The sequence below is a fragment of the Cicer arietinum genome, chromosome 5 (assembly GCF_000331145.2).
Source record: "Cicer arietinum cultivar CDC Frontier isolate Library 1 chromosome 5, Cicar.CDCFrontier_v2.0, whole genome shotgun sequence".
NCBI lineage: Eukaryota > Viridiplantae > Streptophyta > Magnoliopsida > Fabales > Fabaceae > Cicer > Cicer arietinum.
In genome coordinates, this window is record NC_021164.2 from 65,065,954 (window position 1) to 65,080,025 (window position 14,072).

Below are 14,072 nucleotides of genomic sequence, written 5' to 3' on the forward strand. Positions count from 1 at the left end.
CAGACCTTAAGTAGGCTAGAACACATAACCCGGATGGCCTAGCCTTTTCTCATCCCTAATAACAAGTATAGTAAAACTCCCTTACACTCAATAAAAAATAAAATAAAAACTTTATACGGAAAACAACAATTATTTTTTAAAACAATAAATTTTAAACATTAAAAAAATTGAAAAGAAAATACAAACATGTATCTTTATATCATAGTTTAAGGAGAACAAAATTGCATAAAAACTAATGCATTTATTATTTTAATAAATGTTTAACTTATATTTTCAATACAAAATTTTATTTCACGGAGTCTTTAACCGATTTTGTAAGAGCATTGATATAACTTGGTGGAATAGTTAGCATTTGGCAAGAAAAAATCGCAGCAATAAATTAGACATTAATGCACACGATCACAATTGATACAACACAAGCTTCTGAAATATCAACAACAAGTTTCTCCGACTCTTCACTCAAACAACAATCTCACACACTTTGAACTGAAATCAGTGAATGGACGAAAAACCAACTATGATAATTCGAAGTCACAATAATAATCATCAACTCTGGTTTGCAATTCTAATTTCCTTTCTCTTTTGCACTTTACTTATATGCTTTGATTATTCCAAAACATTTCATACTCCCAACAACAATCTCCTCACTTTCTCACTCAACAAACAACAAAACACAGATTCATGCACTAACCGTTATGTTTACATTCACAATCTCCCTTCTCGTTTCAACCATTTTTTGCTTCAAAATTGTCACTTTCTCACTAGAGGAACCGACAAAACCAACATGTGTCCATACATCAACAACATGGGTTTAGGTCCCGAGATTAAAAATCATAACTTTGAAGGAAAAAATGATAATGTTCTTGTCCCAAACAATACTTGGTATGCTACTAACCAGTTTTTATTGGAGGTTATTTTTCACAATAGGATGAAAAATTATGAATGTTTGACCAATGATTCATCCTTAGCTTCTGCTATTTTTGTTCCTTCTTATATTGGTCTTGATGTTAGTCGTTTCCTTTGGGTTTCTAATCTTACAGTCAGAGATTCATCTGGTTTTGAACTTGTTAAATGGCTTGTGGAAAAACCTGAATGGAAGAGAATGTTTGGTAGAGATCATTTTATTGTTTCTGGAAGAATTTCTTGGGATTTTAGAAGACAATTTGATGATTTGGCTTATTGGGGTAGCAAGTTTAGGTTTTTACCTGAATCTATGAACATGTCAATGTTAGCAGTTGAAGGTAGTTCATGGAAAAATGATTATGCAATACCTTATCCAACTTCATTTCATCCTTCAATGGATAATGATGTTTACCAATGGCAGAACAAAATCAGACATCAAAAAAGGGAATTTTTGTTTACTTTCACAGGAGCACCAAGGCCTGAACTTGAAGATTCTATGAGGGGGAAAATCATTCAACATTGTAGAGGTTCAAGTGTTTGCAAATTCATTGATTGTAGTTATGGTGTTGAGAACTGTGACAATCCCGTTAATGTTATGAAAGTGTTTGAAAATTCTGTGTTCTCTTTGCAGCCTCCTGGTGATTCATACACAAGAAGATCGATTTTTGATTCCATTTTGGCAGGTTGTATTCCTGTTTTCTTTCATCCGGGTACGGCTTATTCCCAATATCGATGGCATTTACCAAAAAACAGAACTAAGTATTCTGTTTATATACCTGTGAAGGATGTGAAAAAATGGAATGTTGATATTGAGAAAGTGTTGTTGGGAATTCCAGAGAATGAAGTGATTGCAATGAGAGAGGAGGTTATAAAGCTTGTTCCAAAAATAGTTTATGCAGATCCTAATACTAAGTTAGATAAATTTGAAGATGCATTTGATTTAGCACTAAAAGGGATACTTGAAAGGATAGAGAATGTAAGGGAAGCAATGAGGGAAGGAAGAGATCCTAGTGTTGGTTTTGCAGATGAAGATCATTATAAGTATACATTTTCTGGTGAGAAATATTAGATAGTGTATATCCATTCATAATATTAGTTTATGATGATAATATATTAATAGAACAACAGAATTCATTGTTACAATTTAACATATTTACTTGAGGGAATTCTCAAGTGACTCTCAGTAATTTTATTTTGCTATTCTTCATTTTCTGATTTGTTCATTATGCTTATGCTTACTTCTTGGTCTGCATTTATCACGTACTTTGTGATATATATCTTTTGCTTCTACATATATTGAACTTCACACACTACGACACAACACTGATACAAAACAAATAATTAGTTTGTTAACGTTGTGTTGATGTCAGCCATGTCGGACACCAGACACATTTTTAATTTGAAATATTGTATTATATATTAGATATTTTTGTTTTATGAAACTAGCTTTTATATTGTTTGCCGACAGTAGAATTTTTACTCTATATGCTTAGCTGCAGTTCTGTTTGCGGACAAAAACGGAAGAACATAAGGCATGAGATGCATGTGAATGGCATCTAATGTATGAAATTTCGGTAGCATTTAGTATAGTCACAGTCACATAGCAGAAAGAGATATAGAAGATTGTTATTGAAGCTGTGGACCCCATTTTCCGTATTATCGCCTGTGATTAAGGATCATTTTCACGACACGAAAGACGCCATTTTCTCCCTTTTTTCCATAAAAAGGGTTGCAAATACCACTTTCCTTTCAAAAAACCAAGTTATCATTTACTTTTTTTTAATTTATTATTATTCTCACCAACTCATGACTTTTTCTGCAATTACTTCAAATAATTCAATTTTAATGATTAAGGTTCGGTTTTTATCATCTAAATATTCTTTCGTTCTTTTACCTAATTGTCTATATAAGTTTATGTAATAATTAATGTGAATAACTCTCTCAATTATCAATATTATTTAATTTATTTTTTTTCATTTATCTTTTATCAATTATTTAAATCAATAGTTGTAATACTTTGCACGCAATTCTAGAGACTAATCTCTTTAATCTTATGGGACTCAAATGAACGGTAAACTCTCCCTTCAAACTCAAAACTTTGATTTAGTTAAAAGAGATTCGTGTCATCTCATTTAAGCGCTCTTGAGTTACTTATTATTCTTCAGAAGATTCGTGTTAGATTTCCGATGCCTGTGTGTGTCAGTATTGTCAGTATTTCATAGACCATTAATCTAGCTCAAGTCAATTCCAATACATATCACTATTCATTGAAGATGAACAAGCACGGTATTTCTCGTGTTTATTTTAAGTTTCAACTACACCAAAGATACCTTTTATACAACAAAATGATGATACATTAGCTTAAATCCATATATCAGAAGTGCAGTCACCACCAGGGTATCTCATCTCATGAGCAAGGGAAGGACCATCAGGCTCAGCTCCAAAATCCACAAAGAAGTCGGGGTTGATTTTTAGACCACCATTCTCAGTATCAACATCAATCTGTAAAATGTGAGATCCTTGCTCTAAGAGCGTTGGATAAAACTGTTTATCCCAAGTACTAAACAGCGAGTTCGTAACATACAGTCGCTTCCCGTCTAAGCTCAATTGAATCATCTGAGGACCCCCTCTCAACTTGTGCCCCTGAAAAACCAACAATTCATACATTATCACATATATTATATTGATGTTCCATTAAAACAGAATAAATTGCATGCACAAAATGGCAAGCAATTTATGCATAAAATGTTGGTATTAGACACCAAACATGTTTTTAATTTGAAGTGTTGGTTAGACTATTTGATCATGACAATGCAGGAGTACTCTAGCTGGTGCCAAGTAGTAACAATACAAAAGGTTTTACTCTTCTGGTTTTATAGGTGAAACAGCACCATCATACGACGAGGGAAAATGACATGTTATTGAGTAGTTGAGATTTTATTCAGCACCTAGTTGAATGTTCTGTCAGTTATGAATGAGTTTAATGGATGCGTATTAAGTTCTAACGCAATTGAGTTACCAAGCATTGTAAAAGTCACATTTCATTCCACTCCATTTTCCTGTTTTATGGAATAAGTTCGACAATAGGATTACTATGTTTAATTTTAAAAAAATATTAATATTCAAATTTCAATTACCTGAATCTCTGGTACATCAGATTGCCAAGTTTCACCGTCGTCCACAACAGCTACGACAGGGCTTCCTTTCTGGACAAGGCCACCAACCCATAGTTGACCAGTCAATTTAGGATTTTTAACATCCTCAATGTTATACTGTCTTATATCTCCATGAAGCCAGTTTACGAAGTACAGAAACCGATCATCAAGAGAAATCAGGAAATCAGTTATAAGTCCAGGCATTTCGGGAAGAAACCAGTTCTGCACTTTCAATGGTTCCACTGATATGGTAATCTGCAAGTAACCTTAGTCTATAAGCACCGTTGATAATATTTATCGGTCAAATCAAAAAAACTATCCAAAAACTGAAATTGTTTTGATATACCTCATGGTCCCATGATCCATCTTGTGTCTTGAAAAATCGTATCATGTTGCTTGTTAACGCACTTCCAACGAAACCTGTATCTTTAGCAGGATCATGCAGGAACCTTATCTGGAATCAATGAGCATTAGTTATGAAGTATGAAACTTTTGCAAAATGTTGCACAACTATAAGTTATAGTTAAATCACACAAATCCATAATCAAACTTCAAATACAGATAAAAAAAATAACAAGGTAAAATGCAACTGAAACATCTCGTCTCAACATATGAGTTTTAAACAATTTACCTCCAAGGGTAAAAGTCCTTTCTCACCAAGGTCAATTGTTTGTTTCAGTTCACCCCCGGGCCAGTTGTATACATGGAGATGCCTCCCATAAAGTCCATCAGAGACATGCTGCAAGTTAAAACCTTGTTTAAAAGCAGTAGGAGCACCCCATGATGTGCTAATCATAGTATTGTGCCGCGGTTGGTACCAAAAATCATACCCAAATAATGGACTGTGCCCTGGTTTCTCCCACCTAATAATCAATTGGAAGCAACATGCAAGATAATATAATTAGAAAAATAAGATATTAAAATGCTTACTACAGAAATAGTTTCAAATAGAACTGTTTTCTGAAGATGCAATGCAAAATCATATAATGTTCAACTTCAATATACATAAAGATTACCTTCCTTTCACATTGAACTCTGAATCAAGAAGAAGAAATCCATTTCCTTCAGCATTTCCTTCTTTATCACCAAGACACGAGATCATAATTTCACCAGAAGCAAGGCAATGAGATGTGTGAGGATAAGCTAACCCAGTCTTCTGAAAGATATCTTCAGGCTCTACAACTTTGTACAAAGAAGGAGCCCTTGGATTTGTTTTTGTGTCAATCACATGTACGCGACCCGATCTGAAATATTATAAAGATCATTTCAATTTACAACACAAGGTACTAGTTAAATTAAACCATCTCCAATACAAACTGCAAAGTGAACCAGAATAAATTAAGATGATATATACAATTTTCATCACAGAAAAGAAATCTAGAAGTGTAGCGGGCCTGACTTACACAAGACCGGGTGCAATAAGAAATCTCCTCTGTGCCGATGGGTCTCCAAAGCAAGAGCTACAAGAATTCCAACCAGTATGATGCAATTCATCACCTAAATTAGGAACAGGTAGTCTATGGATCACTTTTGAATAAGTTGGAGAGTTTGGATCCAAATCCACTGTAGCCAAATAATCAGGCTTCTCTATTCCTGTTCCTGTATTCAATTCAATCCATAATCAAATTAAACATTCTTCAAATACAGAGACATCAACTTTTTGAACTACAAAAGTTAGTAATTAGTTGTTAAGTAAATATTGTTTTCTTTCACCCGAATTTGAATTTGAGTTCTCCAACTTTTTAACTTTTACCTCAAACCAGTTGATCTATTTTTAACAAACAATTTAGTTAACTAAAACCCTTATTTCATTAAGGGAGAAGGGAAAAATAGTACAAGAAAATACAAAAACTCAATAGATCAATATTAAAAAAAAGAACACACACACACACACACACAAACATAAATGAATTTGGTACCTGAATAGACAGCAGTGACATAAATGAGAGTCTCTCTGGGACCAGACATGGCTTCAAGAGGAGAAGCATAACCTGGCCCTGATTTGCAGCATCCTTTGTGATTACTCACTTTCTCTGCCACCACATCATGTTCCAACACCGTACCCATCTCTCTCTGAGAATCTTAGGATTAAAAATATGTAATTATGATTGATAGATGAGATATTAAATAGATACAACTTTTTGGAGCTACGGTTCACATGCAAAACATGATGAAAGAAACAAACATTGTTTGTAACGTATATAACTTGTTACTGTTACATATGTATTGAATCAGCAATATCGTCTTTATACATATTCGCATCAGATTATGTCTAGGGTGGATGTACACTATACGTTATCAAATAAACAACATTATCAAGACCAACAATTAAAGTAGTAAATGCGTATTTTATTTTCATTTTTTTCATAAATTTAATTATTTCATTAATTTTTTATTTATTAGAGATATTATAAATAAAATATTTAGTTTTTCTATTACATCTCAGTTTGATTTTATTTTTACGCGATAAAAATATGAAGTTAGAAAATAGGTTGATATAGTTATACTTTTGCAATATTTTTTTTAGAAATTAAAATAAAATTATGAAAAATATGTTTGATTTGGTCAACCAGATTGACATAAACTATAATAAATATTTTCTATAAAGAAACAAATTTTTTAAACAATGTATATTTTCTATACTACTAAAACAAATACATAAACTATAATAAATATATATATATATATATAATAATTATAAATAAATAAATATAGCATACTTTTTATATTACTACAATAAATAAATATAGCATTATCGTCTTTATACATATTCGCATTAGATTATGTCTAGAGGTGATGTACACTATACTTTATCAAATAAACAAGATTATCAAGACCAACAAGATAAGTGTATATGTCCAATTTGTGATTAGTGTATATGTCCAATTTGTGATTCAAATGATTTTTAAGGAAATTCAAATGATTTTTCATATTTTAAGGAAATTCAAATGATTTTTGTAATTAGTGTATATGTCCAATTTGTGATTTTTTTTTATGATTAAAAAAATGTTTTAATTTATTTTTCCTATGACATCTCGGTTTGAATTTATTTTTACCAAAAAAAAACAATATAAAGTTAAAAAGTATGTTGATATAGTTATATTTTTGCAATATTTTTTTAGAAATTAGAATAAAATTATTAAAAATGGTCAACCAGATTGACAGATTGTAAATGAAATTAATAAACTTAATAATCTTGAAGAAATATTTTTTTTTAAATGTATATTTTCTATACTACTAAAATAAATACATAAACTATAATAAAAAAAATAAATATAGCATATTTCTTATACTACTAAAATGAATATTTAAACTACAATAAAATATAATAATTTAATTTAAATATGATAAAAAAAAATACTCCAATAATCTTTATTATTCAATTTTATTATTCAATGTAAAAGATTTTATACGCTTATTTTGGTTGCCTCCTAATCCAAATCTCAATATGCCCACTCTCTTTACATGTCTATTTTATTTTCATTATCTTTCTCACACTTTGTGATGGAGTATCTTTCTCTATACCCACTCTTTGTATCATGGCAGCTATTTGTGGTCCTGTTTTTCTAATTACTTTTATTTTATTTTGAAAAAAAAAAAAAAATCACTCAACAAAAGCGACCAAATCAAAATGAATCTAACCTGCTGAAAGCTGATAAGGATTGCCCGAGAGATGTTTGACAATGTTCAAAAGATAAGATTTATCCACTCCGTGGTGGTCTTTCGTAAAAAAAAAAAAAATATATATATATATATCCCCCCCGTGGTGGTCTTTCGTAAAAAAAAAAAAAATATATATATATATATATATATATATATATATTAAAATCAATTACTATTTTTAATTTATAATAAAAAAATTAATTATTTTTAAATGTATTTTAAAATAATATTATATATATCATTTTTAATTTAAATTTTTTATTTTGAATTAAAAATATATTAATGCATTAATATTTAATAAAGATATCTCAACAAAATTATTCTTCTATATTTTTTATTTATAAATTTTTTTAATTAGGGGTAAAATAGTCAATTAAGTAATTTATTATCAGACGGAGAGTAATAAGAAAGTATTACTAGTAAACATTATTCGTTATGAAATAAAATATAAAAAATTATTAATTAAAAAATTAATATATTTAAATTAAATATTTATCAAGATATGTCGATCTTTTAACTATTATTTAGGACTCTTTTTTTCCCGTGAAGGATTACTGTTTTAACATAAAATAAAATAACATTTCTTCTTCAATGAATGAAGATAGTGTGGATTGAGGTGGACCGTGTTATGCACTCAAAGGACAAGAGATGATTAGTACGCCTCATTTCTTTAATACTTCATTTGTGGTAGTTATCAACCGACATTCCTGTTATTGAAAATTATAGTGTCACTGATAATTGTAATATTTCATTTATCAACATAAGTTACAAATCTCTCTATGTAACTATTTCTTTTATTTAGAAATCTTACATGTTCAAATTAGACGCTGCAATTATCGCACTTATAACTATATAATTTCTACTTCTGTCAAGAGAAATAATTACATTACTGATTGCATTATAATTTACAATCTTTACAACGAAAGTGAAATATAAAATTAAGAAGATGAAAATATGGAAGGAAAATGAAAGAGGTATTTTTTCGAAGCGGAAGAAGAATATATATATATATATATATAGATAGTATTCTGTTTACTTGTTTTTAAATAAATAAAAAACATCAATACAAAAAGAAAATAATATAAAAATATGTGGGACATTCAATAAATGGTGTCTGGACATAGATGGTCAAGAGAGAAAGTAAAAAAGAAAAAGAGTGAATATGCTGATTGACACAAAAGAAAAGAAAAAAGGTTGGGTAAACTCATATACTCATTCTATAGAGAAATAAAAATAAATGTAATATGATAAATATGCGATATTGACTATGTAATAGGAAAACAAATAGAAAAAATATAAAGTGTTAATATGACCGTAAAAATTAAAAGTATTTAAATGTAACACAAAAGATGGAAATCTAACACTTTTTTTTCTTCACATCCAATACTTTTACTTGGTAGGCACATTTTGGTAATCAATTACTCAATACTCCTCGATATATTAATTTTTGGTTATACGGTTCAATTTTGGTCATAAAAAGAATTGCTAGTATTTATTTATAGCAAAAAATTTACGTGCATTTCTTAAGATGTTTTTTTGTATGACTCTTAACATAAAAGACACATTTTGTAATTATAATAAATTTTGATAAAATTATAGTTGATTAAGTGAATAACCATATGAAAAGTATCTAAATAAATGCATTTAACTTATATCTTTATCATTTAAATGGAGATGATCATTAATATTTATTTATAAGAGACAACACATATGATTATTAGAGTTTTAAATATTTTTTTAAAATTGATTTATGATAGATGTCCATATTAGAATTTTACATATAAAATAGACTTCTGTCACTGAAATTATCAGAAATAAAATATGGACTCAATATAGTTTTATATTTAGGTAATTAATATTTAAAGGTATCTAGAACAAATGATTTTTTCAAAAGAATATCTTAAAAAAGTGCAATAATATAAAAGAGTATATTATCAGATAAATTAGTTTGATTGATATGTCACGATTTTAGATACGGTTTTTATTTTAGTGAATAGTTATGTTTTTTTTTTTTTTTTTTTTTTTTTTTTTTTTTTTTTTTTTTTTTTTTTTTTTTTTTTTTTTTTAAATTTTTTTTTTTTTTTTTTTTTTTTTTTATTTTTTTTTTTTATAAAAAAAATATAAAGTGGGTAGTTATTATAGGTTATAAAAGAGTGAGAAGATATTGTAAAAAAAGAGTGAAACGATAATAAAATTAAAATGAGAGAAAATGTAAAAAATTATAAATTTAAATATTACTTAAAATAATATTTAAAAAAAACTATAAATTAATTTATTGATATTTTTAATCAGAGGCATTGTTTATTTGCATATGAATCTTTCTATTCAAAATTGATTTTAATGTCTTCCAAGCACAATCTCTCAAACAATACCTCATATCAGTCTCCTTCCTATATAATGGGATCTGTTATGTCTGAACATTATTTCATTAATTATTTTTAAATATCTAGAAAAAGGAAAGTTGAATTAGATAATGATATTGATTTGAATGTGTGGAATTGAACATAACTAATTGTGTGAGTAATGATATAGATATGTAAGGGGAAAAAAAAGATAACAACTTTAATTGATGAAGATATCAAAGGGATGGATTTTGTATATATGATAACAAAACAATTGATTTTTCCGACTCGTTTGCAAAATTTCATGATTTAGTGTGCAAGAAAATATAATGTTCAATATGATTGTAATAGAAAGATAATCGACAACTATTATTCTATTACAATCACGTTGTAATATACATGAAATAAGAAACATTTATTGTGGAAGGATCATTGCAAAGAACCGAGGGCATCGACAAGAACAACTTGTCTAGCATTGTTTATATATAATTTTAAAGTTGATAACTTGAAAGTTGTTGCATTTATGTACACTCTCATTACCACGAGTTAACTCCCTTGTAATATGTTCATTTGATCTCTTAGTATCAACAAATGAGTGTTATGAAATTTAAGTATGAATGTGTCTAAAAGAATATAAAAAAATATTAGGATTGATTATCCTTTAGATTTCAATATTTTCTAAACAATTAATTTGTTTTTGAAAAAAATATAAAAGTGAAATATTTTTTGTTGACAACTTAAAAACAAGAATTAGGTTTAGAAATGCGATTAAAAATGAGAAAATTTGACTAAAATACAACTAAGGTGGAATAGTTCGGGATATAAATCCTTTATAAATTCAGTTTATGATTATTAACATGCTATGTATTAGATAATATTATTATATATTAGTAGTAAGGGTATTTGAGATATTTTCTATTTTCCTCTATATATAGTCATTAACCCTATTAACTTTAGTTTTGGTTTATTATATGATATGAAACCCTAGAGTGGTTGTTTTCTCTTCTTCCTCTTTCTTCCTCTTTTCATTGTTAACATGGTATCAAAGAGCTTTGGTTAATTTTGGGATCTACCGTAGAGAAGAGAGAGACTATTTTGATAGGAAAGACAACCACCAAAAGAGAAAAGAGAAGAGTAATCCTATTCCCGATTTTGTTAAATCAGTCTCAGAAAAACATCGATTGCGCATTCGTTAACCGTTGGATCGGGCTGATTTTTGGACAGAAGGTTCGCAACATATAGGTCTTCGTCATCAACGGTCGGATCGACGAAACGACGTCTGGAGAGGGAGAAATCGTGCTCGCACAGCACCAGGTTATTCTTAATTTATTTTCTCTCAGTGATTGTGTTTGTCGTATTTTTCTGTCATTATTTGTTATGGCTGGTGTTAAGGATGATTCTCTTCAAGCTGTTAGTGTTCACCTCAATGGACAAAATTACTCTTATTGGAGTTATGTGATGAAAAATTTTTTGATTGGAAAAGATATGTGGGATTTTGTTGATGGAACTTCTGTTAAGCCTACAGATAAAAAGGATGAAACTCAATATGCAAAAGATCTGAAAACATGGAATGTTAGTAATTCAAAAATTATTACTTGGATTAATAATTCTGTTGAGTTGTCTATAGGAGTACAACTAGCAAAATATGATACTGCTAAAGAGATTTAGGATCACTTGAAACTTTTGTATGTTCAGTCTAACTTTGCAAAACGTTATCAGTTAGAAAGTGATATTAGAGCCCTTAAGTAGAGCAGTATGACCATTCAAGAATTCTATTCGGCAATGACTAATTTGTGCGATCAATTGGCTCTTATGGAATCACCTGAGTTGAAAGCTGTCAAAGCATACATTGATCAAAGAGAGGAGCAACGTCTGGTTTGGTTTCTAATGGCTCTTCGTGATGATTTTGAGGGCCTTCGTGGGGGTATTTTGCATCGTTCCCCCCTTCCTAATGTTGAATCAGTAGTTAGTAAATTGTTGGCAGAAGAAATCAGACTTAAGACTCATTCTGGTATGTTAAATAAGGAAATTCTCTCAGCTCCTCCATCTGTTTTTGTTGCTCCTGTTCAAAAAAAAACATCTCAAGGGAGAGTTGGGCTTGGTAATGATGAATGTGCATTCTGCAAAGAAAAAGGTCATTGGAAAGCACGTTGTCCGAAATTGGGGAGAGCACATAAGAAGAATTTTAGGAGTTCATCGTCCAAAGTTGTTGCTTCTGCTCCTCCTACCATTGACTCTAGTTCTGGTTCTGTATACTCATCTGAGAGTGCTTCCCAAATATCTGATATTGCAGAACAACTTCAAAGACTTCTTGCCACTCAATCACATGCCATGTCTGCAACCTCTTCTAAAGGTTTGAACTCCTCTGGTATGTCAGGTATATCTCCTTCCATATGGATTCTTGATTCTGGAGCTTCTCATCAGATGACATACGATGATAACTCTTTTGTGTCTGTGAAACCTACCTCGTCTGGGTCGGTTATGACTGCTGATGGCACTCCTATGCCACTAGCAGGCATTGGTTCTGTCTCCACACCTAACTTGTCTCTTTCTAATGTTTATTATATTCCTAATCTTACTTTGAGTCTCGCTTCTGTTAGTCAAATATGTGATTTCGGTTATTCGGTTACGTTTTCTTCCACTTCTTGTTGTGTGCAGGATCCACATTCCGGGAGGCTGATTGGGACAGGCCATAGACAGGGGGGACTTTACGTTTTGGATGAACTACGACTCCCATATATTGCAGCCTCAACAACTACTGCTGACTTATTATTTAGTTTTCGCTTGAATTCATTATCTTCTAGTTTTTATTTATGGCATTCTCGTCTTGGACATGTTTCTGCTTCTAGATTAAAATATTTGGCTTCTACTGGAGCCTTAGGAAAGTTAAAACCCTGTGATATCTCAGATTGTTGTGGTTGTAAACTTGCTAAATTTCCAGCTTTACCGTTTAGTAAAAGTGTTTCCGTTTCATATGCGCCTTTTGATTTAGTTCACTCTGATGTTTGGGGTCCATCACCGGTGCTCACCAAAGGTGGATCTAGATATTATGTTTCGTTTATTGATGATTACACTCGTTATTGTTGGGTTTATCTTATGAAAAATCGGTCTGAATTTTTTGACATTTATCATATATTTCGTGCAATGGTCAAAACTCAACATAATTCTGTTATAAAGTGTTTTCGTTGTGATTTAGGTGGTGAATATACCTCTAATAAATTTTCTGAATTACTTGCTTATGATGGCACTCGCCACCAAACATCTTGTACTGATACTCCTCAACAAAATGGAGTTGCTGAAAGGAAACATCGTCACATTATAGAGACTGCTCGTTCCCTTTTGTTGTCCGCTTCAGTTCCTAGTGAGTTTTGAGGAGAAGCAGTTCTTACTGTTGTTCATGCTATTAATAGAATTCCATCCTCTATCATATCAGGTTTGTCTCCCTTTGAAAAATTATATGCTTCTACCCCTGATTACTATTCTTTGAAAGTTTTTGGTTCTACTTGTTTTGTTCTTCGCCCTCAAGTAGAGCGCAGTAAGTTGTCTTCTCGTTCAGCCATGTGTGTTTTTCTTGGTTATGGGGATGGTCAAAAGGGTTATCGTTGTTATGATCCTCATGCAAGAAAACTTTATGTATCTCGTAATGTTGTTTTTCTTGAGCACATTCCTTTTTACTCTGTTTCCTCTGATTCGCAGATTACTAAGAGTTCTGAACTAACCCATATTGATCCGTTTGGTCCTAATGATAGCGCTTCTAGTGATTGTACTATTGAGAATTGCAGGACAAATACTACTACTCCACATGATGACATCCCTCTTGTCCCCCCGGCTGTCCAACCACCTCCTGCGATTGTTGATCCTCCTCGTTACCCTTCTCGTCAACGTAAGTCTACTCAGTTACCTGATTTTGTCTATTCAACTTACTCAGCTTCGTTTGCTTCTTTCTTAACCTCTATTCACAGTTTGTCTGAGCCCTCTTCCTATAAAGAGGCTGTTCTTGATCCTCTTT

At 30.7% G+C, this 14,072-nt stretch overlaps 2 protein-coding genes across 2 annotated transcripts; one reads left to right on the forward strand and one right to left on the reverse strand.

The window, feature by feature from the left end:
- Nucleotides 1-327: 327 nt before the first annotated feature.
- Nucleotides 328-2,110, forward strand: LOC101493537 (probable xyloglucan galactosyltransferase GT14). The gene has a single exon (XM_004502191.4). The coding sequence runs from the start codon at nt 500-502 to the stop codon at nt 1,970-1,972; it is 1,473 nt and encodes a 490-aa protein (XP_004502248.1). The 5' UTR covers nt 328-499; the 3' UTR covers nt 1,973-2,110.
- A 1,025-nt stretch (nt 2,111-3,135) lies between these two features.
- On the reverse strand, nt 3,136-6,327 carry LOC101493856 (selenium-binding protein 2-like). Its single transcript, XM_004502192.4, has 7 exons — nt 5,978-6,327; nt 5,462-5,657; nt 5,075-5,302; nt 4,690-4,921; nt 4,405-4,512; nt 4,041-4,313; nt 3,136-3,546 (listed from the first exon to the last, which is right to left on the reverse strand). The coding sequence occupies exons 1-7, from the start codon at nt 6,123-6,125 to the stop codon at nt 3,265-3,267; spliced, it is 1,467 nt and encodes a 488-aa protein (XP_004502249.1). The 5' UTR covers nt 6,126-6,327; the 3' UTR covers nt 3,136-3,264.
- Nucleotides 6,328-14,072: the final 7,745 nt, after the last annotated feature.